A 25994-nucleotide genomic window follows, 5' to 3' on the forward strand; every position below is an offset into this window, starting at 1 on the left:
AAAGGGGTAAGAGAGAAGAGCCAAGAGGTACGAGAGGGGTTAAGAGGTAAGAGAGAAAAGCTAAGAGAGAGGTTAAGAGAGAGAGGTTTAAGAGAGAAAAGCTAAGAGAGCGAAGTTCTTGTTACAATCCAATATATCTTTTTCTATAGTGAATATTCTAATTCCCAGTAACCAATCACTATGAGATACACCCACTAAAGATTTTACATACAGTGTTGCATTTGAGGCTCTACAAGATTTACAAGTTCTTCCCTTGCTTCTTGACCTTTAGGCTTTCTATCAGCAGAAGGACATTGTTTTATCAGCAGGGATTCTCCTTTAGCTGGCTAGGCTATTGTTCTTTGGTCATATAGTAACCAGTACTCTGTATCTCATGACTCAAAGCAGACTTTCATTTCTACTTCGATTCTAGCCTTCTTTTTTCAGAATCTTCTGCCAAACCATCACATTCATAAGGTTTCCCTGTTTTACCCTCTCCAACAGGCAGTGAGTTGTGCTGCGCTCTGATAATTCCATACTCAACCTGTTCCTCATTTCTTAAAGGTTCACTTCAGCCTTGAATCAGCAGGTCCCTAGGTTTGATTTTTTAGGATGCCATTCCTGTAAGATTTTCCCCTGTGAAGACCTGAGTATGTCCAGTTTGACCTCCAGGATAATGAAGGGAGAGGAGCTCCCGTTGATTCAAGAGTGAAGCAAGGCCTCCATTCTTGGCCTGGGGCTGTTTCAAATGGGGAGGGATCAGTGTCCTGACTTCTCTCTCTCAGAGGCAGGGTTCCTGGACGAGGTGACCCAGGACAGCTTCGTGCTGGGCCCGGGCTACGACCGCCCCTACCAGCTGGAGCCCGCGGTGAGGGAGCCCAAGAGCATCCAGCTGTACCAGCACCTCAGCCTCAAGAGCTGCATCTGGACCTTCGACGCTTATTATGACATGACCGAGTTAATTGATGTCTGTGGGGGCTCTGTCACCGCTGACTTCCAGGTGAGAGGCCCATCCAGAGCTCTCCAGGTATCCCAGATCTCTCTCAGTTCTCAGGCACAGCTCTGCGTTGCGTGGAGCTGCTGCTCTGCCCTGCACAGGTGGAGTGTGGCTTTCCCCCCTCATCTAACCTGGAAGAAAACAGCGCTGTGTGCATTTATTTCATTTATTTTCCATTTCATTCGTTTTCCATTTATTTTATTCTCTAAATCTTCAGAGTGCCAGGAAAATACTGTTTTTTTTAATGTAGGGCCATACTGGAAATACAAAACGTTCTCAGCTGGGCTCTCTTTTATAATTTTGGCTGTGTTCTCGGCCAATAGAAATGAGCAGAGGACAGAGCAGAGGCAGCTCAGTCCATGCTCCATAACATGGGATATTTTAGCTCATTTCCTAATTAAGAGACCAAAAGCCAAAAATGTTCCTCTAGAAACGAATGGGTTTCCCTATTTGGGGTGTCTCACTGTCCTCTCCTGGCTGCATTATCCATCTGCAGCCCACTCCCTCTCCCCCAAGAACTGAGGGTAGCCGAGCAAAATTGACCATGAAATAGCATTTGCTTCCTGTTCCCTTGCCATCCCCTAGGTTATGGTGCTGTGTTGAAAGTTCCTGACAAAGGTGTTGTCCTGGCACAATATCTCCTTGCCCGAGGCAGTGGAGCATCTTTCTGCTTCCATTTGGATGACCCAACACAGAAGCCAGGGCTCCAGAGGTCTGTAACAGTCGCTTCTTTCAGCAGAAACAGCGTTTTGGAGAGCTTGGGAGCCACCACAAAAAACCACGTCTGTGAGAAGACGCCGATTTGTGTCCTGGAGTGGGAACGTGCGAGCTCTGTCAAAACGCGATTGAAGGTGCCTAGCAGCCGGCTTGTGTGCAAAGCTTTAGTACTGCAAGAGGAACGCAGATGCAGATAGCCCACTTGCCCAATTGATGTTAGCTGTTGCCTTGAAGAAGTTCATCCACGGCTTCTTTGTGCCGGTACCCATTCCTAGGTGATGAGAAGGAGACGTGAGCCAGCTGCAACAGCTATCTATACCAACACAACCTATTCACGGCTCATATTCGGGCAGCATTTACTGTGTCAGGACACCCAATGAACTCTGTTCCCTGGGTATTTCCTTTGGTCCATGGGACACAGCTCAAACATCTTCTACAAAAATAGTCATCAACAATAATCTTTGATACACCTTTTCCCTTATATTACTTCTCAAAGTCAAATAAAAAGCACTGCTTTCCAGACTTAAATTGAACATACCTCAAAAGAGGAATACCTTTTATCCAAGAATATTAACTCCCCAAAACAATAGTGTGCCTTCTTTCTACCTCAAATTTAGAATGCATATACTCAAGTCACAAGGCTGTTGACCTCCATATCATAATCATCTTATCCTGTAATAAAATACCACAGAAAAAAGTTTGCCAAAATAAAAATGGGAATATTTATTATCTTTTCTACTAAAGCAATGCAGTTCTTTTGAGATTATACATTGGTCTTTGCAAATGTTTCTACAGCTAAATTCATACTTTTCCATTTTGTAAAAAAATTAGACACATACTTCATAAAAACACAGACACAGGCTATGTCACTGAACGACTGGAAAGGATTGTTAGTAGGGATGAGCAAAGAAAGCTCACGCTTATACTTAAACCTCTGGCATTTGGATCATTGTCATGTTCAAGTGGGACAAAATGGGGACATTTTCCTTGCTCATTTCTGGGTCCACTTCCCAAGCTTTCAGCAATCAGACAGACTGTTAAATACTGAATGTGACCAGGAGAATATAAACATTGCTCAGCAGTAATATATGCACAAGATAGGGAAAGGAAGAGTCAGACCCATGCAAACAGTACAAGACAAACCATTACAATTGGCAAACGTGCACTGGACAAAAATTGAAGTTTATGAAAAGTTTTATTTGTTGTCATGAAAATAGTATGAGAAGCAAGTATGTGTTTTGCAAAGTCATCTTCATTTGGCCTCCTGAGCTTTCTTGGCATTCTGTTTTTCTTTTGCCTAGGAAACAAGGGAAGATAGCATCAAGCTTTGAAAGATGAAGATCATTCTGGAGCTTTCAATGACTACCCATTATATTTCTGAATATTAAAAATATGCTGGAAAAAGAAGAATTTAAAAGTAAATTTGGACCCTTCAGAAGCATCCTACTACAATATTATTAGGTTAGTATATAAAGCCTTTTGAGAATAAATACAGGTTTAAATAAATAATGCAAGAGAAGCTCAGATAACACAACTTCAGTAGGAGAAAAGCACAATTTTAAAAACATAATTTAAACTTTCATTTTTCATATCTCCATACCAATTTCATTTAACATAGAAAAAACTCTTCCTAATGGAAGTATTTTATGTCACAAGAAAATACCACATTCAGATATATAGATTATCAAAACTGAACTCTAAAACAAACCAAGATCTTAGTGGTTTAGATCTTTCAAGTAAGTGGAAAAACTCCCCACAAAAGTTCCTGCCAAAATATTTGCAGACAGATTCTCATAACTTGTATCAATCATAAATAGTTCAAATTGATAGGGAACCGGCACTTTCTTCCTTATGAATTTACTTAAGAAACAGATTGGGTAAGAAGAGGGGACAACTCAAGCAATATAGGCAAACAACTTTCTGTCAAAACATTAGTTCTGAATCAGGCTGCTGCTTGTTATCACATGTTATTGAACAGAATACCATCAAATTCAGTGATTTAGAATTAAGATTTGTTACCACTAGTTCACTGGTCATTTAATTGTGAAAGCGGCTTGGTTGCTTTTTTTCTTATAAACTGTGAGCCTGCAAATTTACCTCCCTAAATAAATTCAACTAAAGAATGTACTCATTAAATAAGATACAGCTCTTCTGTGGAGGCCGGGGAACCGGTCAATTCAGAGATTCTGGCTCTCCCCCGGAGAGCTTCTCCCTTGGCCAGACACTTTACCTCATGCAGAGAAAAAGTGTCACTCCCAGAGGCCTCTGAGTTGAACACGTTAATTTGTTACACCCCACTGGTTTCCCTCCCTATCAATCCACCCCGATACATGTATCCAAGTTTCCCCCGCCCCTCTCCTTCCCTAAAAATATCCCGGTTTTTCCCCTGTTTGGGGAGCTGCTGTCACTGGCTCCCTTCACTGAGGGCCCTGCTATAATAAAGGCTGTTTCTCAGTGGAATGCCATACAGCTCTCTAGTCTCTCTCTCCGCGTTGCCTGCACACTGCAGCTGAGCTGAGATCACTCGCGGGGCAGAGGACGTGCCCGTGCCCCTGGGCAGTCCTTTCCAGGACGGCTTCTTCAGGGTAGTCACGGCACCCCTGCCATCGACCCCGCCACGGCACTCTTCCTTCATTATACTAGTTCAGACGTCCTTTTTCAGTGACTACAAAATCAGGGATCCTGCCTCTGGCATTCAAGCTTAAGTGCACACCAGCACAGAGCTGAGTACAATTCAAGTACTTGACCAGTTTAATAACCTTGCCAAAGTGGCAGACATGCTTAAAGTTTTAATACAAACCTTAGCAGTAAATCAATATTAATGGCTAGATACCTTAGAAAGGGGGAAACCCAAGCCAGTAAATGAGCATGAGAGCAATGAGAAAGGAGGGATCGAATTCCCAGCACTGTGCCACGGCTGCCACTACGCAGTCACCACCTGCTGCAGTGACCACAGGACCATGGGGAGCCTTCCCTGGCCAAAGATCTTGGAAGAATAAATGACATGGGCTTGTTTATTTAAAAGAGAAGGTATGAAGAATTATAGTAATATACTATCAGCTAGGAAATACTCACTTTTTCTACTAATGGTATTAACTGCTGGTGCTCTGCTAGAGTCTTTAATAATTCCATGATGAAAGGCAGGTAGTTATGTTTTCTTCTAATATTTTCGATCTAAAAGTAAGTTAAAAGCATTAACAGAATTATTAAATAGCTGAACTATCTTCTAGTCCCCATCCAGTTCCTTCAGATTACTTGCAAAGCTCCCATATATATACACACACATATATATATATACATTATATATATATATAAAAATAAAAGCTAGCTTTTTCTTACAACTGTTCCAATAATTTAATCAGAAAAGCAAAGGCTACATACCTTATATCTTTTTAATTTTTGATTCTCTTCTTCAATTAACATCTGGTATTTTGCAACTTCTGATTGTAAAGAACTTAACATATTACTACTTTGATCTGTATCCATAGGCTCCTCCTTCCACAAAACAAAAATTTAAATAGATGATGTTACTCCATTTTTAAATATTTTTTTTTAAAGCAAGTTTTGTCTTAAGGCTATTTCTATCACATAAAGATTCAGTTTCATCTACTATTACAGGAACATTCCAGGAATTTCTGCAGTTAGTTACAAGCAGGTACTGGGAAAGGAACAGTTCCAGCACCACAGCAAATGAGTCAAGGCAGAAAGTCAAAATGACATGGTCAACACTGTGCTGAGTGCTCAGCTCAGAGCTGCAGCACTGAGTGCATCCACACTGTGTGGACAGATCTCCAGCAATCACTCCCTGCTTTTTTAATGCTACACCATTTGGAGTAAGGAAGGGAAGTGACTACTGAAGTCAACACACAGAACTATCAGAGAACTACTTTAGCAATTTCAATTCCATGGCCTACCTCTGCCAGTTGCTGCTGTAGCTCTGCAATCCTTTGCTCATATATCATCTTCCTGTCAGACACAATAGCCATCAAGTTAAACCTTATTTCACCTTCACTGTATCTAAATGAGGAACAGAAAAAAAAAAGCAACAAAGACAAACCACTTTCAAAATTAGTTACCATCATGATAACTGAAAAGCCCCCTCCTTGATTTCATTTTAAGGACTGCAGTTCATGGAAACAAAATTTTAAATGGGTCTATTAAATTAAGTTGTGCTACAGATCCAATCTTTTTATAAAATAAAATCAGACCACAAAATAATTCTATCCCATATATAACTCCAATATATAATATTTTCTCTCCCCAAAATTTACTATTCCTGTCTGTGGTCACAAAACAAATAGGGAAACTGTCCAAAAGAGAAAAGAAAACATGACAGCAGAACTTACAGAAGATGCTTCACTTACAGAAGATGCTTCACACAATAGTTATTACTTTCTCATTACTATTACTTGTCAGAAAATATTGGAGACTTCTCCACACAGTGTAAGTAGTACATTCAACACTTAGACTAGCAGGCCCTTTGGAGGTTAGAGTCTCCAAAAGCAACTTGGTAGTCCTGTTTTGCTTACAAAAAAAAAAGTCCTCAGGGAAAAACTTAGAATTGTTTTCTAAAAATGGCATAAAATCAAGATTATTTCTAACAAATTTGGGCCTGCAGTTTGGAATCAGAATTAAGAAGCAGGAAAGTTCCATAGTATGGTTTCCTAGCTTCAATTACTAAGAAAAGCCATATTCCTAAGAAAAACTTATCTCTAAATAACAGCTGTATGTACTAGCTAGTATTTTTAAGCACATAGGCAAACGTTATTCATGGTCATAACACTCTTAGCTTTCACTCACAAAGATCCACAGCTGAGTAACAGAGATAACAATCTTCTTTTCCAGAGCACTCGTAGGATCTCTCTTCACTACACAGACACCTACTTGGATTAATTATGCAGGAGCACAGTGTATCTGAGATTTATCTATCATCACATTTGCCTCATGCTGGGCAACAGGTTCTCAAGTCACATAGTGATATGCATAAAAAAGTAATGCATAAGTGTCATTGCTTAGAAATTCAGAAGAAATCCTTTAACTGAAGGAAATTAAGACTACAGAATTTTTAAGCATAGGTCAGGTGCTATATTTTAAAGGCATCACAGCCATTTACTTTTGTATGCGCTTCTCTATGACGGGCCGCACTGCACTTATCCAGTCATCCTGACGGCATGCACCTGGGGAAAAAACAGGAAAAAAATTCATCATCTTTGCAAAATTTAACAAAGGAAAATATTCAATATAATTTCAAAATTTATTGCAAAGTCAACTCGTATAATTCAGGCTTACACAGCAACTTCAGAGTATATAAGCAGTTTTCCCCTAGCTACTGCATTCTGAAACTACTCAGGTGGTTTATCAGGAGGTGGAAGACATTTTATTAATATTAACAGAATTAAATAGATTAAAAGATAACACAGTGGCCAAAGCAATGGAACAAAGCTAAATCTTAAGAGCATAAGCATCTAGCATTTGTTTTGCCAGTAACATGAAATAAAAGGGTGGGGCAAAGTATGTTATGTAAGATTTTTATGACACGAGGGAAATTAGTTGGTATGACAACACTGAAGTAGAGCAAAGGAAAATGGACAGGTACACTATGGACAGGAACAGCTGTTTAATATTAATTCTTGATTTTATCTATGTAGATGAACTATAATGTTAAAAAGTCAGGCAGAAAGAAAAAACATAAAAGGATATATGATAGAGAACTTGATTTCAAGATATATGACACAATACCTACAGGTGTCTTCCTAAGTTGAAAATGCCTCTTTTGCAATTTCAAGACCTTAAAGTAAATTTAGAGACTCATGATCTTCTGACCATACAAATGATGTTACTGTTAGGAAGGCAGACTGTACAGTATATCTAGGCAGACTAAAGACAAGATTAAGCAGCAAGTTGTTGCTCAGCCTAAATGTAAATAAAATTGTCAACAAATCTGGGAAAACACTCTGGGAATGGAGTGTGGAAAACGCTGTTGACAATGTATCAGACTCTAAAGTACAGATACATGATAGGCAGTGCAGAGCTTTTTCAAGACTCAACCAGGCACACATGTCAGGAAAGACTACAAAACAGAAACCCATCTTACAGAGAATAAAGATATTTTCTTTTAAACCATTAGGAAAACACTTGCTATCTTAAGAAGAAAAAGGACACTGTGCAAACACAAGCCACATAATGGCAAAAAAATACTTGGAGTAAGCTGTATACATTCTCCCTTTATCCAAAACTATCAAGGTTTTGGAAGGGATTGCAGGACCTGATAATTTGATTACTAAATGAAAAGAGGAAGCATCAGAGACATGGAGGAAGCAGGGAGAAAATTGTATTTTTAAACCAACAAAGCTAAAACAATACAAATGACTGCAAGGAAGTACAAGCCTACAGCACATTCAGAAAACTTTCAGGATATTCTTTAGTTTAATAAATCATTTGCTTTGAGTCTATAACATATGATAAATTTGTTGCAAAAAGCCATTGTCAATATAAAGGATGTTCAGCAAAAATGTAAAATGTTACCTAAATCAATTGGTCCTTCCCTTAAGCCATCTAGCTCATATAGCCTCCCATTAACAGGAACATAGCTTACAAAGTGAAAGGCATCTTCTTCCTTTGCTGAAGACTTTGCATCAAACTCAAACATCTGTTGTCTGCAAAGAAAATTTAAAACCCCCTAGATTAAAAAGAATTTGCTCAAATTTTGGCCAGATTTAAAACATATGTTACCTGGCAAAACTGTTGTGAACTTGCCGAATCACTTCTGAGTTGCTCAGTGCCAAACCTTTCATCTGAAAGGAAGTAAAAAACCACTTGTAAACCACCACAGCTATAACACCACGACACTCAAAATGCAGAAAACATTGGTCACTTACTGCAGCATCAAAGCTTTGGGAAAATTCTTTAAACTCTGACAAGGTCTCTCCTAGATGAATGTCTTGATGAGCACAGTTTAACAGCACACTTACTATGGCTTGAGTTGCACAGGCATTATTTATGACCTAGAGAAAATCATGGAGAATTTGGTCAGCACTGGTGATAAAAGTTCACTCCAAACTGTTTGTTTTTACAAACACACTTTCTATGTTGATTCACATAAGAGCTGCAACCTAATACAGACTGGATTTGCTGCCTGGGTAGCTACAGAAAAGCCCTTGCTGTCATAAAATCAGCTCTGCATGGTTGTCATATACAATTCACTGATGAAACTCGTATTTCACAGCTGTCCTCAGAAACTGTCATTCCACTGCCTCACCATCTCTCTAAAGTGATTAATGTAAGGCGTAGAAGAAAAGTGGAAATCCTCGGATCACTGTGGAAAAACACACAATAATATTCAAAGCAAGCTGCCCAAATGGTGTTATTTTGTTTATGCCCTTAAAAAAAAGTCAACACTCCACAGAAAAGTCCTTCGAATAATCAGATCTCCTACTAGGAGTAGGAGGTGAAAAAAATTTAATTTGAAGCAATAAAGCAGATTATGGAACCTACAATTTTTATTAAAATGTTTTATTGGACAAAAATTTTCAAGTAGTTTAGGGATAAGCTAATAAAACTAGAAGTGTTCAAAGATGTAGAGATAGTTTAAATGATGGTTAGCTGAATAATACACTTGTCCAATATACCTATCCTTTTCTAGTTAATGTTTACTAGTTTGACAGTGACTAGTTTGTTAAACTTCAGTGTTAAATACTCCATTTTTAGAAAATATAAACAACCCCCTTCATATTAAATCCATGTCTTTAATGTTGTTTACTAATAACCAAACTAAAACACTGTGTTTAAAGAAAGAGGCTACAAGGATTATTAAACATAATTTGAGATTTATCTAAATGCACTGTCATCAAGTAGTATGAGGCCATAATGCACGATTTTATATTAGCATTTTTTTCCTCAGAGAGCTATAGGTTAGGAAAGTGTAATGTATCATTAGTCTTTGAGACTATTTTGCAATTGAAAATGCTGCTTAAAATTTCCAGAGAGGATGTGAATTTTGTATAAAAAAATGAGAATCAGTCCGGGGCCATGAATGTGAAACGACTTCCATCAAGAAAGGAGAAAAAAAAAAAGAGAAAACACAAGCAAACTGTTTTACAATCAAGGCTACTCCTAACAAAGGAAAACCTAGTTTGTTAATACTAAAAGCCACATCATAATTTTATTTTCTATACTTCAGGCTGTTCTCAGTTCAGATTATATCTGTATGCAGATGATAAATGATAAAACACCTCTTAATTTAAGAAAAATGCAATCTAGTTGATCTAAATGGTAACCATGTAGTTCTTTACAAACTACACATGCAGAACAGATTACAGCAGCCAAAACTCAAATTAAACCAACAGCAGGTATTCAAGCTAAGGGCTAGAATACACACAGATGTAAAATAAAGGACATACGAGGAAAATCCATCAAGGGCAGCGAAATAACAAACCAGAAGCAGAAAAACTCAAACCCCCAGACTAGCAGAATAGCATACTTTGAATTATACTGCAATATAGAAAAAAAAACTAAGAACTAATGACTCCCTAAGATACAACTAAAAAATGTTATCAGAGACAGCTGTAAAGTAGTCCTAGGATAAAAGCAGGGAAATCTCAAGCGGATCAGAGTGGGTGAAGCTGATGCAGTGTAATTAAGCTGATAGAGAAGCAGAAGGTACAGACACCTGTGCTGACACACTGTTAGAACAGAGCTGTTAAAATGAAAGCAGGGTCACTACAGCAAATTGTATTTGTAAATGATAATTAATAAAGGGCATTATAGGAGGGACAGGACTAAATGTTAACTAATTTTGCTGAAAAATCAAGATGGAACAATCAAGAGTTGCTCTCTTTACAGACAATAATGGCTTGAAAACAAGAAAGGGAAATTTACTGAGATTTTGTGCCTAGAGGCAAGATCAACACTGAAACTACTGAATAGCAGGATACAGAAGTTTGAAACAGAAAATTAAAGCAGAGGAAAAAATTAGACTTGCCAAAGAATTAATGGGCTCATCAAATATTGGCCTTCAAGCATATTTTGTATTCCAACTACAGAATGAGACAAGTCTGATAAGTATATAGGGGCCAAGGTAAAGAAAGTCTGAATGCTAGAAACCAATATGCAAAAGATGCACATCTGAAAGCAACAGCCTCCAGCTGTTGAAATGAAAATACATTACAGAAATACCTTCTACAACTTCAGTCAAGTGAGAGGCAGGAGGTAAGGAAAAGGCAGCAACAGCAGTCCTATAGCAGAGGACTAGAAGGAAATGCAGGTGATGTGCATAAAAATCCAGTGTGCTCCTGGACGTAGATGACACAGGAGAACTACCAAGATGGAACAAGGGAATATCTAGCTAGTGGTAGCTCACAGGCAGGGCGAAGAGTGCAGAGGGAAGATGTGACTGCAGGACTAAATGTGGGCAAGTGCCAGATTTGTCACACAGACACAATGCCATCACTGCACACAGCCCATCCAGCACTGCTCCACACACAACCTAGAGAATCCTTCAGGATATGTATCTCTAATTTCCAGTGTATCTCTTACTTAGGGTGCCTCAGCATTAGCAGAAAACATTTTTTCCATTTAGGTAATGTGATAATAAATACAGGTTGTTCCCAAAATATTTTTATTTGGACTTGAAGATTAAGAGGATTTTCTGTATTTGTCCAGAAGTAACCAACATTTGCCTGGATATTTCTGTCCAGGATGTCTTGGTGAGGTATTATAATGATCAGTACAAGAGACTCCAACTTAAAGCAGTCATAGTTAAAAGATTTTGTAGGCAAAAGTCCAAGGTGTATTTAACAATATTTTAAAGAAAATTGTAACATACATACAGACAAAGAAATGTATCAAGAGAAGACCGACCTATCCCCAAGTGAAGCCCAGCTTAAAACAAACCAAGGAACCAATTGATTAGGCTACTCTCTAAGTAAGATGCATTACTTCCTAAGCACACACCTTTCTCTACGGATCCAATTTGACCTTCTGGATCACCTTTAGGCAGAAGCACTTGAAATTCTTGACTCACATCTTCTACCTGATGGATTATGCATTTTGCTTTTCAAAAAAAGCTATGGAAAAGCCTGTGCTCCAACTGGTAGTAAAACCAGCAAATCCCTGGGCCCCACTTACTAAACACCCCAACAGTACAGAATAGTTGGTTTTACAGAGCTCAACTGAAAAATTCAGAATTAGCACAAAGTTCTGCAATTTATTCTTGTTTAGAAAACCGATACACTTTTTTTTCCATTTTAATTTTGTTGGCGTAAAGATATAATCTTTCTACAGCTATATTCAGTTACTGAAAATCTTTTTCTGATTTGTTTTATGTCTTGAAGTTGTACTTCTTGTAAGTTATCTGTTACACCAAACTCAGCTTTAACACAGATATCTGGTCTATCTTAATGCTACCAAATCTCAAAGACTCAAAAATTTTGAGGTTGAAATCAATTAAGTACTATAAATGTAAAAAAAATTACATATGCTTCCATTAGTGCCATGAACGTAACCAGAAACCGTTTTCTTATCAATTAGTGTAATTAATATAGTATAATTTATAAGCTACTCCTTCTGAAGGTATTCACAATTAATGATGTTAATGTTCTGTCATGACAATGCAAAATAAAATAAATACATGGCACCTAAGAAAGGCAGGATACCAACAGTTCCATACTAAAAGCTGAAAAATGTATTAACTCAAAATAAGTAGTTTCAGGTGTGCAACATGTCATTCTTTTTTGTCCAAAGACACCTCTGCAGTGCTTGGCAGAGAATGCAGCTCCTCCAGAGTGTGGCAAGGAGCTGAATACATTGAGCAGATGTAATAATGTATCCACTGTGTGTGAAAACAGCACGCCCCATTGAAGCAACACAGAAATCAGGAAATTCAGAGTTAAGGCTGAAATTATATCCTTAACTCACCTCATTGTGCCTAGGTATCCTAGCTCAAAGGGTATGTAAGATCATCCAGAGTTCTGTGGCCTCAACTAGAGGACCAAACCATACCTAGGCATAACAGGGAGGCCAAATTTAACATGATTGCACATAAAAGTGACCATTAAAAAAACTCCTTTAATATGCATGCATACCAGACAGAACTCAAAATTCAACCCCCCAACATAGTTGTGATTTAACTTAGAACAAGATCTAGTTGCCATTTGGCATTCAACTACATCATCACTATGGAAGTGGAAATGAGGAAAATGTAAGCATGCATAAGCTTCTTACCAAAATGGTGCTTCCTAATGCAATTTTAAAGATGTTTTACTGGACAGTTTCAGTGCTGTAGACTTTTACCTCTAACTAAAGCTCCCCACAATGAAACAATTTTTAAGACTGAACACATTAAAAAATTGAACAGAAATAAAATTTATTTCATCTACTCAACTCTTGTTATATATTAACAGTAACCTTTGTCTTGCTCACACAGGATTCAGGAAGACACTTGAAAACATGTCTACAGTAAAACCAATTTTACCAAATGTCCTTAGATTGGAACATTTAAAAGAAGAAAATGTGTGAGAAAAGAAAGAGAGGCAAAGACTTGCTGAGATTTTTCAGGCTCCAGTGTCATGAGAGTTTTGAAGATATAGATCAACAGATCAATAATCTTATATGTCATAAAAATTGCCCTAACCAATGTTTGTTCTGGGATTCCAGCGTACAAATTAACATAGTGTAATTTTATTCCATCAGTTTAGTAATGGAGAAAAAGGTCTTCTGGAAAGACCCTCAAAGCCAGCATAAAATTTGGCTTAAAACATACAGAGGAAATGAAAAATAAACATGAACCCAGTTGCACGATGGCTGGGAGGACTTGCTCTTTCATAATACAAATATTCAATACTAATGCTCATCTTGCTTTGTGCTCCTGGGTGACTCAGAAGGATACATGTTGTTAAAGGACATGAAATGATTCATATGAACGCTTCTCAGTGTTACAACAGTTACCACCTTCCCAAGCACACTGGTCATGCAAAACGTCCATCAAAAGACGTTTCTTAGAAGGAATATTGTTTATATTCTATGTTTATATTCTATGTTTATAGAACTTTCATGGGAAAGTAACTAGAACTATGAAAACATTATCAGAAGGTTTTAGTTTTCAGGGTGACAGATTCAGACAGTGGTTTTGAGAAATGCAGTAACTTCAGCACTGCCATGAAGAACCCCATTCTCTAACTTACCTGTCACCCGTTTTGTCCTGTACAGACTCACTGAACAGACACATCTCATGGTACAGCAGAGACCAGCCCAGATAATAGGCACAGAAAACTGCATGGGGATGAGCTTCACTGGCTCACAGAAGTTCATTGCACCTGGCTCTCATCAGAAGCAAATCATAAGATCAGACACTTGCTGAAGAAAATACTGTAAGTCCTCAAAACATTGCTCGTCAAGTTGGATGTCTAACTCAGGCTAACCTTCTTCAGTGTGAAACTCACCAGAGATGAACTGGTATTAAACAAATTCCTTCAAAATATCCAAAGCAGCTTCTTCTTGTTGACTTTTAATAATAATTTCTCTGTACCTATTTCTAGTTGTTCAGTCACAATAGCTGAATCCAGGCAAAACAGAACTGATATGAAACACAAGCATATATATGTCTACAAGGAATGTTTTAATTTTGCAAAGCCACTGCACTGGACTGACAGGTCAAAAAATTAAAAATATACTAATTCTAAATTTTTTGCAAATGACTTTTGAAACCTCTATTCCATGCCATCAAGTGGAATAACCAGGCAGTACTATTGTAAGAGTCAACATTTCTAGAAATTGCTATCCATGCTAAAATTAAGAGACACTCCAGCCCACTCTCTTTAAAGGCAGCAGGTGAAGGAAAGGGACAATTAGAAAGGAGGTTTCAGTTCAAGAACACATTAAAATATGAGTATTTCAAAGAAAACTATAAAGAAGACTTTTCACTGTTAGCCTTTAATTTTGTGGGGATGGTTATCAAATCTAACATTATCCAAATTTTGTGATGCACATTCTGCAATCTCATCTTAAATCTCAAGAAAGCTTCTCTTAGCTATTGCCTTTAAACACAGTGTCAAGCTTCAGAAAAGGGAAGGGGCGGGGGGGAAACACAAAAGAAGTGGAGCAAGCAGACAAATGCTTTGGAACTTTTCACAAGAACAGCAATTCTAGGACAACCTCAGCTACTCACAGGAAACAAGACAAAACCCTTGAGTAAGGGAAAATTTACCTTCACTTTAATATAAAAAGACAACATCCTCCAAAAAAATCCCTCTCTAGATCCCAATCAGAGTAATATCCTCCCACCATACAATTACCTTTTGAAAGTTACGTCAAGGATTTTCTCTGAGTTATTTGCCTCATGGCTGTACTTTAGCTACAGCCCATGGCTACTAACAGGATGTTTGGTTAGGTAGAAATCACAATCTAAACCAGTGTCTATGAGAGTTATCAAACTATAAAAACAGTTAGCAAACTGCTGCTGATCACTGTATCAATTGTTTGACAGGACTCAAGAACTGCAGCAGGGGAAGAATGAAGAAAATCAGCATTAAAAAAGGTGAGCCATGACAGCATGAAACAGGGAGGCAATTATAAAAGAAACAAAACAGAAGTGCAGGTACAGAGTGGCCAGGATGGCCATTTGCATTGTCTTCTATATTTCTATACTTTTAACTGGAAGTGTGTAAAGATTTTTTCATACCCCGAAGTTTACTTTCAAAACACTTCTGCATTTTTGGTGGAAAATAAAACAAGAAAAATCCAACTACAAAAAAAAAAAGAGTCCCCCAAAACCTCCACCCTAAAAACCCCAACAAATAGACTATATAACAGTTGTCACAGAAAACCTAATACTTTGCCCTTTGATATCAATGTTTTGTGATTAACACCCGTATTAAATACTCCTACTTTCATTCTGGTCACTTTCTCTTGCTTTTCTTGCTTGTAAACAACACACACAGCAGTCTGTTAACTCTAAGACAAAATTTCAGTACTACTCTGTATTTAATAAAACACAATGGATTATGTCAGCGAAACAAATTTTTTCCTGTTATTTCTAATTTAAATAACCTTTTGGAATTGAACACTTACAAATTGAATACCAAATTGGTCTGCAAACCCTTAAAGGAAAGCATTATCCTTCACATACTCCCAGCTTCAAAGCATTTGAGAAAAACAAGAAATGAGAACAGGACCAAAAAAAATTTCTTCCAACAAGTTGTTGAAAGTGGTTTCAAAATAAGTACTTTGGTCATGGTGCTGAGAACATTTACCAAGTTGCTATATACCACACAGAAGACTGAGTTACTTTATGGGTGAGGGCTGACAAATAAATAAAAGCTTTACTCTTCCACAGCTGCTGTTTTTGTCTGCATTGACAAATCAAACTGATTTGCTTTGTCAACACACAGCTCCTACTCTCAGAATTTGTTGAAGCTTTCTACCTTGCAAAATATTAATTTCTGTGGTCATATTAACAAAAAATAGTTTATTTTTTGGTATTGAAAGCTATGTTTCATGATCTATCTTAAACAATTACTGAATTTCTCATACCTGCTTAGCAAAAAATATTGTATCCAGTCTGGAATCCTGGACAACAGAACCTGCTGGCTCCTCTCCAGGCTGCCACTTGAAGAGAAAAATCAGCCCATGTACTGGCCTGAAAAACAAAATTTTTAGGGAAGAGGTCACCAGTACTGACGAAAAATATTAAAATTATCTGTACTGTAGCCTATCTGTATGCTGGTATAGTAATTCTGTTAATTCTCTCTAAATGTCAGGAACTTGCACTGAAATTTTCAGATGTGCTCTTTTAATTAGGCAGAAGACAATTCAGGCTTCTTTCTGTAAGTGCTAAACAATTCCAATCTGAATTAGCATTTAGCCAGTAATTTTCTAAAATCAGGACCAGTTTTCCTGGTCACTGCAACTTTTATAGTTGCAGAACTCTCATTTGAATTGGTTAGTGATAAAGAGCTGTCAAAGCGTTTGTCAGTCATACACAAAAGCAGGAACTAGTTTTGGTAATCATCCTAGACACAACATGAAATATTCAAAGAGGAGCTTTATCTCTAACAACAAGTAAGAGAAACCCAGTTTTGTCTTCTAGCAAAAAATGTGTCTTGCCTTTCAGATTGCATGTCTTGAATAGTAAACAGCTTTTATTACATGTTGCACTGTATTTAGTAATCCCAGAACACAAAAATTTATCAGTGAAGGAAATAGGTCTTACAAAATCTACAGATACAGTAAGACAAAAACTCATTCATCAACTTAAATCTAAGGTCGTCATCACAAAGAGACCACAAAAGGTTTCTCTACAAAAGACAAACATATACCTGTACTGCATAAGGGACTTTTCCTAAGCTCTGACCAGAAGTCTGAAATGCATTTTTTCAAATTCTCTCAGTGGACCTGCTGTTTAAAAAACCAAGACGTTCCTATGTTCTTTCACCCCCAGTGTTTATACACTGTGTTGAATACTGCAGGCATAAAGGGGAAGGGAGGATGGAAGCCAACCATCCTTCAGGACTAGAAAGACACACACCTCCCAGGACACATAAAGCTGTCACTTAATGAATACGTAAATATTCTGATGGTGCAGACAGCATATATATGCCTCTTAGGTATATACTGGCAACATTTCTGCCATTCAGGTGTTGCTTGTCAAATATCTTCCATCAAAAATTCTAGACGTACATCCTCTGTACTGATTCCTGCATCTTTTGAAAGATTAATCCTACAAATACGGGGTATTTGCACAAGATACAAGTGTACAGTCTGGATCAAATTATATTTTCCTCTTAAAATCCTGTACGTAAACATGGATAAGACCATAGGACAAAATGTTAACACAATTAATGTTGCTTAATGAGGGCAAAATTGTTCCACATGCCACCAGTCATTATCAATTATAAAAAGCCTATTTGCCTTCACATACATATGAAGTAGTTTTGCAGGAAAAACGAGTTACAAAGGAATCTAAGTACTTGAAAATAATTTGAGACAACAGAGGCAACATTCATGGGATGTGAGAAAGAAGGGAGATAAAGCAAGGAACAGAAATTCGCCCAAGAATTTGTTAAAAGCTATAAGACAAGATAATGGCAGAATCATTAGAAAACTACTTCCACATTCCAGCTACTATCAGCATCTCTTTCAAAACCTGATTAAGCTAGATTAACTACCAAAGCATTAATAAAAAGCAATTTAACTGCCATTAAATCAAAATCCTACTGAACTTCTGTAGAAACTGAAGGAAAAAACACAACCACAAAATGCCCCAAACAAAAAAAAGTCCATCAAAAATACACCTGAGTTTGGCACACCTTCCTTCAGGGATTTCAGACAAATCTGAATAAAAAACATGTGCCTTACTTCAATTTTTCAAAGTTCTCTGGCTCCAAACTCCATATTTCTTCAACTTGTGCTCCTCTACAGCCTGAAATAAGGAAAAAGTACAGATTTCTTCAACTAACCTGTTTAAAAAGGGATGCAGCCAATAAAGACAGACTTATGAAAGAAGACACAAAGACATTATGTAATATTTACAACTAATATGTCCAGGCTATGGAACAGTCTATCTATGGGCTTTAATAGACCCTGATTAAAAAAAAAAAACAAGACAGGCAGAGAGAAATTATTTCAAGAACTTCTGAACCTGTGTATGGTGATGCTGTCTTTATAACATAGCTGCCTTTAAAAAAGAAGCAGAGGAGATTAAAATATCTCTGCTCACCTCATGTCCTTTGTTTAATTGAAAACAATACTGTTTATAAATGCATTATCAACAAGTCCAAAGCAGAATTTTAAGCATCACCAGACTAAGACCCTTGGTAGTACACCAAAAATGCTGTACACTCAAAGTAAGACATTTGCATAATAAAGAGCCCAAAAGGTTCAGATATTTAGTATGTGGAAGTTTAATTTATTAGCTAAAAAAAAAAAAAAAAAAAAAAAAAAGTGGGTCTGGATTTAATTTCTGAGAAAAAGACATGATAGAAACTATGAATCAATAAAACATGGAGTAAAACAATTTTGATTCTTTGGCTGAAAGCCTGTTGTAATAACCGTATATTCATAGTTTTAAATAAATTTTAAACGCAATTTAACACAAAATTTAACATCCCAGAAGGCCAGGCAGCTGCTTGCAAGCTACCCAGCCACTGCCAAACCCTACAGCTCAGCCTAGGCACAGCCCTTTCCCTAAACGTCCTCATTCCTGGGGCTCTATAACCCAAACACCTTCCCAGCCTTAAGCTGCGCCAGGGAAGTTTAGGTTAGACATTCGGAGGAATTTTTTCAAAGGTGTGATTAGACATTAGAATGGGCTGGCTACGGAAGTGATGAAGTCACCGCCTCTGGAGGTGTTTAAGGAAAAACTAGATATGGCACTCAGTGCCACGGTCTGGTTGTCAAGTTGGTGTTGGGTCATGGGTTGGACTTGACGATCTGAGAGGCCTCTTCCAGCCTAATGGACGCTGTGACTCTACCCGGCACGTCCCTGCCGAGCTGCTCCGCAGCAGAGCAGATGCCGGGGCGAGGGCTCGGCCGCGCCGCACAGGCCTCACTGGGGCCGGGCTCCCTCGGGCAGGGACTCTCCGCTGACCGCAGGCGGTCAGGCAGAGTCAGGCCAACACCGCGGACGTCAGGGAAGCTGCGCTCGGCAATCGTGTCCCACCGCCCTCCCGGCCCTGCAGCAACCGAGTCCCGCGGGGCGCCCCCTGCATCCCCTCCCCGCCCGGCCAACGCCCCGCGCAGAGAGAGCGGGACTCGCAGGCAGTGGTGCGGGAACAGCCCCACGGAGTCCCCATCACCTGCCCGGCCCCAATCGACCCTCACCGAAGCCCTTGATGAGCTCGGTAAAGACACCCGGGTCGCTCTCCATGAGGCACCACTCGCCGGCGCTGCTGCTCCCGGACATGGCGGCGCCGCCGCTCAGGCTGCGAGGCCGAGCCGCGCCGCTCCCTTCCCGGCAGGACCCGCGGCAGGCACCGCCATGGAGAGGCGGGGCGGCCGCAGGAAGCAGCCCGTGGGACTGGATCCGGGGCAGCTGTGGGTGCTGGCGGTACCGCTCCGGCCACCGGAGGGCCGCGCCACACCTCGAGGATGAGCTCCGGGGTGTCTGGGGGTGAACGGCGGCTGCGGGGCCCTCGGGCGGTGCGGCGAGGAGCGGGGTGGGCTCCAAACACGGTTCCATCCGGGCACCGCTTAGGGGGCGCGGCCCCATCCGGGTCCCGGCAATGCTGTCGGGGCGCGGCGGGCGGGGCTGGAGCGGGAGACGCGGATCTCTGGCGGTCGGAGTGGGACGGCCCTGCCCGCCCCCCGTGCCCGGAGCGGCCCGGCCGCCGCTCGGTGTCCCCGGTGCCTCCCCTGCCCATCGCCCCGCGGCCCCTGGCAGCCCCTTCCGGGCCGCGGCCTCGCAGGCAAGTGGCGCTTCCCGGGCTGCAGGAGTGGGGTGCGGGGTTCCTGCACCACCCCCGGGGGGCCGCAGGGATGCTTGGGGAATGCGGAGAGGCCGGAGGGGCAGCTCCGGATAGCACCTGGGCGTGAGGGGCCCGCGGGGTGTTCCTGGGCGTGTCTCTGGTGTTACGCGGCTTCCCCGTCACGCGTGTTTATCGTCTTTATGCAGACTGACAGCTGCGATCGCAGCTCTTCTGGTATCCGCTTTAGGCGCTTCTATCTCCTAATTCTGTGCTATGTCAGCTAAGCTGCCTTTGCCCCCCAGTTAGTAAATTTTTTTTAAGCAGACAGGCTCTTGCAAATTCTGCAGCAAAAATGTGTGGGCTGGTATGTGATTCGTTTAGTTGGATGCCTGCTGTGTTGCTGTCGTGTATCGCTCCATTGCTGATTTGGGAAGTGCTCTCCTGGCATCCTAGTTGAGATAGAGGTGCTTATTTTCTGAAGTATAAGAACTGTCTTGTCAGAGCTAATCTGTAGCATAAGCCTGTTTTGTTACAGCCATAGCTCAATGTGATGGTTGTGGTTTCTCTGCTCAGTTAACTAGAAGGCATTCCTTATAGTCTTCAGTTTAATGCTTATACAGAATTTAGAGAGCAGAGAAGGGAAATACAGTTCCTCGTAGATTGAAGTATATATGGTTTTGAAGTATTTGAAGGCAACTTGAAATGTTGTCTTTAAAACGTTAATGCTTTTTTTGTCATAAAAGATCTGAATTTTTCAAAGTTTAATTCCATGGGATTTCACAACAAAGTTTGATTAGTTGTTAATGTAGTAGTTAAACTTAAGAACTTAAATTAGAATCTAGTTCTGTTAAAGCTTTGTACTTTATTTGTTTTTTTAATCCATCCATGAAACTTGTCAGACATTTTATTTCTTAGGAAAGCTAGGGCAAGTTGGAATAGTTATCAGAATTAATGGATGTCAATTTAAGGAACTGAATCATGCTATAGTACAGCAGCATAAAGATATTGACTACTAGTAGACGTGTAACTGGTGTATAGACTGTTCCAGAGCAACCAAAGTCTTATTTTATGTATGAATTTATATCACAGTTGAAATATAGTGGGTTTTCTCTTTCATTAATAATGATGAACAGCTATGGGGTTTAGTTTAGTAATTTTTTGTTATAAAACTCCTAGTCTGGGACTTTTAAGTCTGGGAATTGCTGTTTGCATTCCCGTAGCTCAGAAATTGAAAATGCTTGTGGAGCCAGAATATTGTTGATAAATCCTCCACAGGTGTTTTAAATTCAAGTTCCCTGCTGCAGCTCAGCAGGTGAAGAGTACACTTATAGTAGAGCATATGTTAAATGAGCCTTTGTGTTTATCTACCTATTAGGGTGAAAGTTGTTTCTGTACAAGTGTTAAATGAAAAAACAAACTTGAGGTCTAGGCAGAGGAGAGGGACGGGTCCAAGGGAGTGAATAGCTTTAGGAACTTGTGAGGCTGAGATGTAATACAGGGTTAAAACAGTGCTCAACTGTGAATAAGTGCTTTTCCAATAGCTGTTGGTGAAGTGTAAATCTGATACTTTTGCTGTGACTGTTTGGTAGTAAGATTTGCGGGTTGCATCAGCTATTCTGTATTTTAAAGGTAATTTTTAAAATACAGATCTATTTTCAAGAATTTACAATTTGCGTTAGACAGTTGTTGGAAATTGTAACAGAATCTGGGATTGTAGTTTATAGCACATTTCTAAGGAAACAAATTTAGGAGCTAAGTGTCAGAAAAACTATTTGCAACTATCTTTTCTATTTTGGATTCGTGTCAGAAGCGTATGGATGCTGGCATGTACCTTCTTCCAGTGTTGCAAGTCCATGAATAGCCTGGTCTATACAAAAGTAAAATAAAAATTATCCGTTGTTAATATCCATAAGTTTTCCCGTTTGTTTCATTCCAATGTAGTAATATTTATTATAGTAGGGGTATGAAAGTTACAGCAAGAAGTAATTCTCGGTATTTTATATACATGGAGAACTTGTTGCCCATGGGTGGTCCTTTATGCTTCCCATTTTTATTTTCCCTCCAAGATAATGGTGTTTCTCAGTATCTTTCATGTACTCTTTTTTTCCTGACAAATAAATGGATGCTTACTGTTATTTCAGGATTTTTTGTTTAGATTTTCTGTGTTTAATATGAGACTTTACTGACAGTTTAATAAAATGAGCTAATGGAACCGTATTTAAGTAAAATGTATTTAGACATGAAAAAGTCCTGATATGGTATTCATGCATGGGGAATACCACTCTTGTTATTTTCAGTGTATTTGCATGCTTCAGATGTCAGGGAAAAAGTCAGTTCAACCATGATCTGTATTTAAATAGGTTTGGCAGAAAACATGGTTAGAATATATAATTTTAGCTGAGCACTGATACTCTAAAAGATACCAATGAAAGTTATTTCTTAGTTAATTTTCAATAAAACCTGCTTTCTTAAACCAGATGTCAGCATAAGGCTTCTATTTTTTATGATTTTATCCGTTTGTAGAATGTGATGAGAGCCCTGATGATGTTTAATTCTGGGCAGAGTTTAGTGCAGATATGCAAAAAAAGGGGAAAGGTGCATTTCTAGTTGCTTGCAGGAAAAGGGAAATTCTTCTGTCAAAGAAGTAGTGTAGTAGGTTGGCATTTAAGAAAAAAGTGAGAAATATCCATGGAAGTGACTCCTCTGAGACAGGCTGCTGGGAGTTTCTTCTCTGCTTGAGGTCAGGCCAATAGCTAGCCAGTTTTGAGACTGACAGCATTTTGGACCACTGAAAAGTAAGATCACCTTTGTGAATACCACATTATAAACACAAACCCGGGAACTGCTTGTTTTTTTGCTTCCAACCTTGAAAAGTATCAGAGCTGTAGTGTGGCTGGCCTGTTCCACCGCCTGCCCAGCCTTTGCAGCCTGGGTGGGGGGAGGAGGCCAGGCCAGACTCCAACAGCTCCTAGGCAGGGGATGGAGACTGAAGGGATTTCCCTGGCCCTGGGCTGGGCTCTGCCATGGCCCCCAGCTCTGGGGTGGGGCAGGCCACAGCTGCTGACATCTCGCCCCCATGGCTCGAACAGAGGGCTCCAGACTGAAAAAGCAGCAGGAAAACAATCTACTGCCTTCCAGCACTGCCAAGCTGAAATCCAACACCATGAATCCCTGGCCTCGGTTTAGGGCAGATTTTTACCCTTTCACTACCTAATGAGACCTGCACATTTAATCCCCTCTCCAGAGAGAGGGAAGCAGGAGCGATCAACATGTAAAGAGACAACATCAAGCATCAAAGTCAATAAGAAAAGAGTCAAGCCTCAGATAGAAAGAGAATGAGGAGATGCTTTAATAAGCTGAAATATTATTTTAGTAGAGCCATAGGGATGGACAATAATGTTCATAAAAACTCATTTAACTCATAAAAACGTATTAGGGGAAATGAACTATTCAAACTGTAAATCAGAGCAAAAGTATCCCTTGAATGAAGCTAAGCAGATGGTGAAGTAGCTGTGATCCCATGAGATGCTTGAACACAGAGAGAAGTGAGAGTTGATGAAGACCCTTTGCCCCAGGGAGAAAAGGAGAAAACCTCTGTTCCCAAAGATGATCATAGAAGAAAATGAAAAGAACCTTTGCCTTTGAATAACTCATCCTTAAAAGAATGCCTCTTGAGTTCATGGCCCATGAGCACAACTCAAGAGTGGTGTGAAAATGGGAAGAAAGCATGTTGGCAGAATTTTTTCCAGGTGGCTGCCAGGCATGTGTAGTGGTTTAGATTTGCCAATTTCGTTTCCCAGCCAACACACCAAATAAATGTCATGGTTTTAAAGCAGTAACTAAAAAATTACTAGATAACTTAGTTATTTCTTGCTGTGAGATATGGATTAGAACAAGAGCAAAACAGGCTTAAAACTTAAAAGGAATAAAGAAAGTTTATTAACAAAAACTATAAGAATAAGAAAACCAGAATAAAACTTCCAGAAAACCCTTTTCTCCCCCGCTACCCAACCATTCTCTTGTTCACATGACAACAGACAAAAAACTTTGGTGTTTAAAACAGTCCCAGTTCTTTTTAGAGTCTTTTCATCAGTCTTTGTAGAGAAACAGAAGTCTTTTTCTGCTAATCTATGGAGTTTCTCACAAGAAAACTAATTTTCTTCATAGCTTTCTATTTCTCTGATGCCAGCTGCCCAAAAATCTGCCATCAGTTCTCTCCTCCCATTTCACATCACTCTGAGGTGTGTTATGGGTCAAATGAGTCTAGGGATGTCATTTTTAAGGATGAGTTATTCAAAGGCAAAAGTTGTCTTCATTTGTCTCTGTGAGCCTCTCTGGAAACAGAAGTTTTCTCTTTGCCTCTACAATGGCCCTCAATCTTCAACTATTACTTTTTCCCCTCTGTTCCAGCATCTCACTGTATCACAATTACTCCACTTTTTGCTCAAAATCCACACTTTGAACACTCCATTCCTTCCAATATACTCTGTCATGAATTAAAGGAGTTTTTTTTCAGAACACTATTGTCCATCTCCATAGCTTTAACAAAAAAATATTTCAGCTTATTAAAGCATCTCCTTATTCTCTTTTCCCCATCTAAAACTTAATTCTTTTCTTCACTGTCTTTGATGGTGAGACGGAGCTCTGTTACCTCGTCAGAAGCTGGAAACCAAAGAGAACAAGAGAGCCCTGGCTTTACACCTTAAGGTGGTGTTCACAAGTTGATCTCACTTCTCAATGGTTAAAACCGCTGCGAATTCTCAAAAATGACCAATAATTGGTCAGAAGAAAAAACTGCCATCAGCCTCCAGCAGCTTCAACTTCCCTAGCTCCCAAAGCTATCTTAAAGGTAAAGTCACCCCAGGACAGCATGGAAACGAAAAGCCACAAGGAAACTGTTTTTCTTGTAGAAAACTCTCCATGGAATGACAAGAGAAAACTCCTCTCTCTACAAAGACTGATGAAAAGGCTATTGTATAGTTAGTACTGCTTTAACATCCCAGGTTTTGTGTCTGCAGTGTCAGTTGGGAAAAGAAAAAAAGTTAGGTGGAGGTAGGAAAAGTTTCTGGAAGTTTTATTCTTCTTTCTTATTCTTGTAGTTTTACTAATAAACTTTCTTTATTCCTTTTAAGTTTTAAGCCTGTTTTGCCCTTCTCCTAATCCATATCTCACAGCAGAAGATAAATAGGTACCGTGGTGATTCTAGCTAGAGCTAAAACCCACCCCATTATTTGGTGCATTGGCTGGGAAACACAAATTGGCAAACCTAAACTACTACGAGTAGGGAAGTTGTTTGTAAATTAGAGTGTTACTTACTGAAACTAAGAGAAAAAATATCTGTCCACATTAGTGACGTTTGTGCTAGCATATCCTGTTAAATGGAGCAAAATGGCTTTTATTTGTCTTCACTATCTGAACAGGCAAAAAAAGTCAAAAGTAGATACCTGCAATCCTTGAAAATTTTTAATGGATTTCTTGGAAATGTCATTTGTGTTCTCAGACTTTAGTCTCTGTATTTTAAGATTTATATGCAGTTTGATGGAGTAGATTATTGTTTTTGCCTTTTTGGTTTTCAGTAGGAGCTCTTGGTGCTATTTAGTCTCATTTATTGTTTGGTGAGAACTGAATAAACTAAATTTATTGTTGTGATATTAATGTTTTGGAGGTAGTGGTGATGAGGAATTTTCATACCGTTACCCCGCTAATTTATTTTCACCTGTATTTGCTTCATTTTAAATGTCATGGCTTGAGTTTTACCATGCGGGATGTTCTCCAAATAAGGGCAGTGGTGTTGCCGTACAAATATTACAGCTCTCTTGCAGCTCAGGACTGTATAAATAGAAAGACATGAATGATTGTGAATTTTTCTGCCCAATTTTGCTTAACTTCAAATGTAAAGCAGT

General features: G+C 39.3%; 2 protein-coding genes across 6 annotated transcripts; one reads left to right on the forward strand and one right to left on the reverse strand.

Annotated features, from left to right (window-relative positions):
- The first annotated feature begins 414 nt into the window (after positions 1-414).
- On the forward strand, positions 415-4760 carry LOC131580880 (extracellular matrix organizing protein FRAS1-like). 4 transcript variants are annotated; one of them, XM_058842589.1, is made up of 2 exons: positions 415-979; positions 2995-4760. In XM_058842589.1, exons 1-2 carry the CDS (start codon positions 728-730, stop codon positions 3022-3024), a joined length of 282 nt encoding a protein of 93 aa, XP_058698572.1. In that variant the 5' UTR covers positions 415-727; the 3' UTR covers positions 3025-4760. The 4 variants fall into 4 exon arrangements, with proteins under 4 accessions (XP_058698572.1, XP_058698569.1, XP_058698571.1 ...); XM_058842586.1 differs by lacking the exon at positions 2995-4760 and adding an exon at positions 1713-2459; XM_058842588.1 differs by lacking the exon at positions 2995-4760 and adding an exon at positions 1716-2459.
- Positions 2870-20147, reverse strand: UCHL5 (ubiquitin C-terminal hydrolase L5). Of its 2 annotated transcripts, XM_058842579.1 has the most exons (11): positions 19508-20147; positions 18044-18107; positions 16220-16325; positions 8572-8697; positions 8426-8487; positions 8219-8349; positions 6807-6870; positions 5608-5710; positions 5075-5188; positions 4769-4867; positions 2870-2990 (listed from the first exon to the last, which is right to left on the reverse strand). In XM_058842579.1, the coding sequence occupies exons 1-11, from the start codon at positions 19893-19895 to the stop codon at positions 2946-2948; spliced, it is 1302 nt and encodes a 433-aa protein (XP_058698562.1). In that variant the 5' UTR covers positions 19896-20147; the 3' UTR covers positions 2870-2945. The 2 variants fall into 2 exon arrangements, with proteins under 2 accessions (XP_058698562.1, XP_058698563.1); XM_058842580.1 differs by lacking the exon at positions 16220-16325 and having other exon boundaries at positions 19508-19581.
- Positions 20148-25994: the final 5847 nt, after the last annotated feature.

Source organism: Poecile atricapillus, chromosome 7 (genome assembly GCF_030490865.1).
Source record: "Poecile atricapillus isolate bPoeAtr1 chromosome 7, bPoeAtr1.hap1, whole genome shotgun sequence".
Taxonomy (NCBI): Eukaryota; Metazoa; Chordata; class Aves; order Passeriformes; family Paridae; genus Poecile; species Poecile atricapillus.

Coding starts and splice junctions, on each gene's coding strand:
- UCHL5 (XM_058842579.1), bottom strand. CDS start 19,895: ATGGGGCCGCGCCCCCTAAGCGGTGCCCGGATGGAACCGTGTTTGGAG. Junction 16,326..18,043: donor GAGAACTTTGAAAAATTGAA/GTAAGGCACATG, acceptor TTTGTTTTTCAG/GCCAGTACATGGGCTGATTT. Junction 6,871..8,218: donor GGAAGGACCAATTGATTTAG/GTAACATTTTAC, acceptor TTTTTTCCCCAG/GTGCATGCCGTCAGGATGAC.
- LOC131580880 (XM_058842586.1), top strand. CDS start 728: ATGGGGAGGGATCAGTGTCCTGACTTCTCTCTCTCAGAGGCAGGGTTC. Junction 980..1,712: donor CTGTCACCGCTGACTTCCAG/GTGAGAGGCCCA, acceptor CGCTTCTTTCAG/CAGAAACAGCGTTTTGGAGA.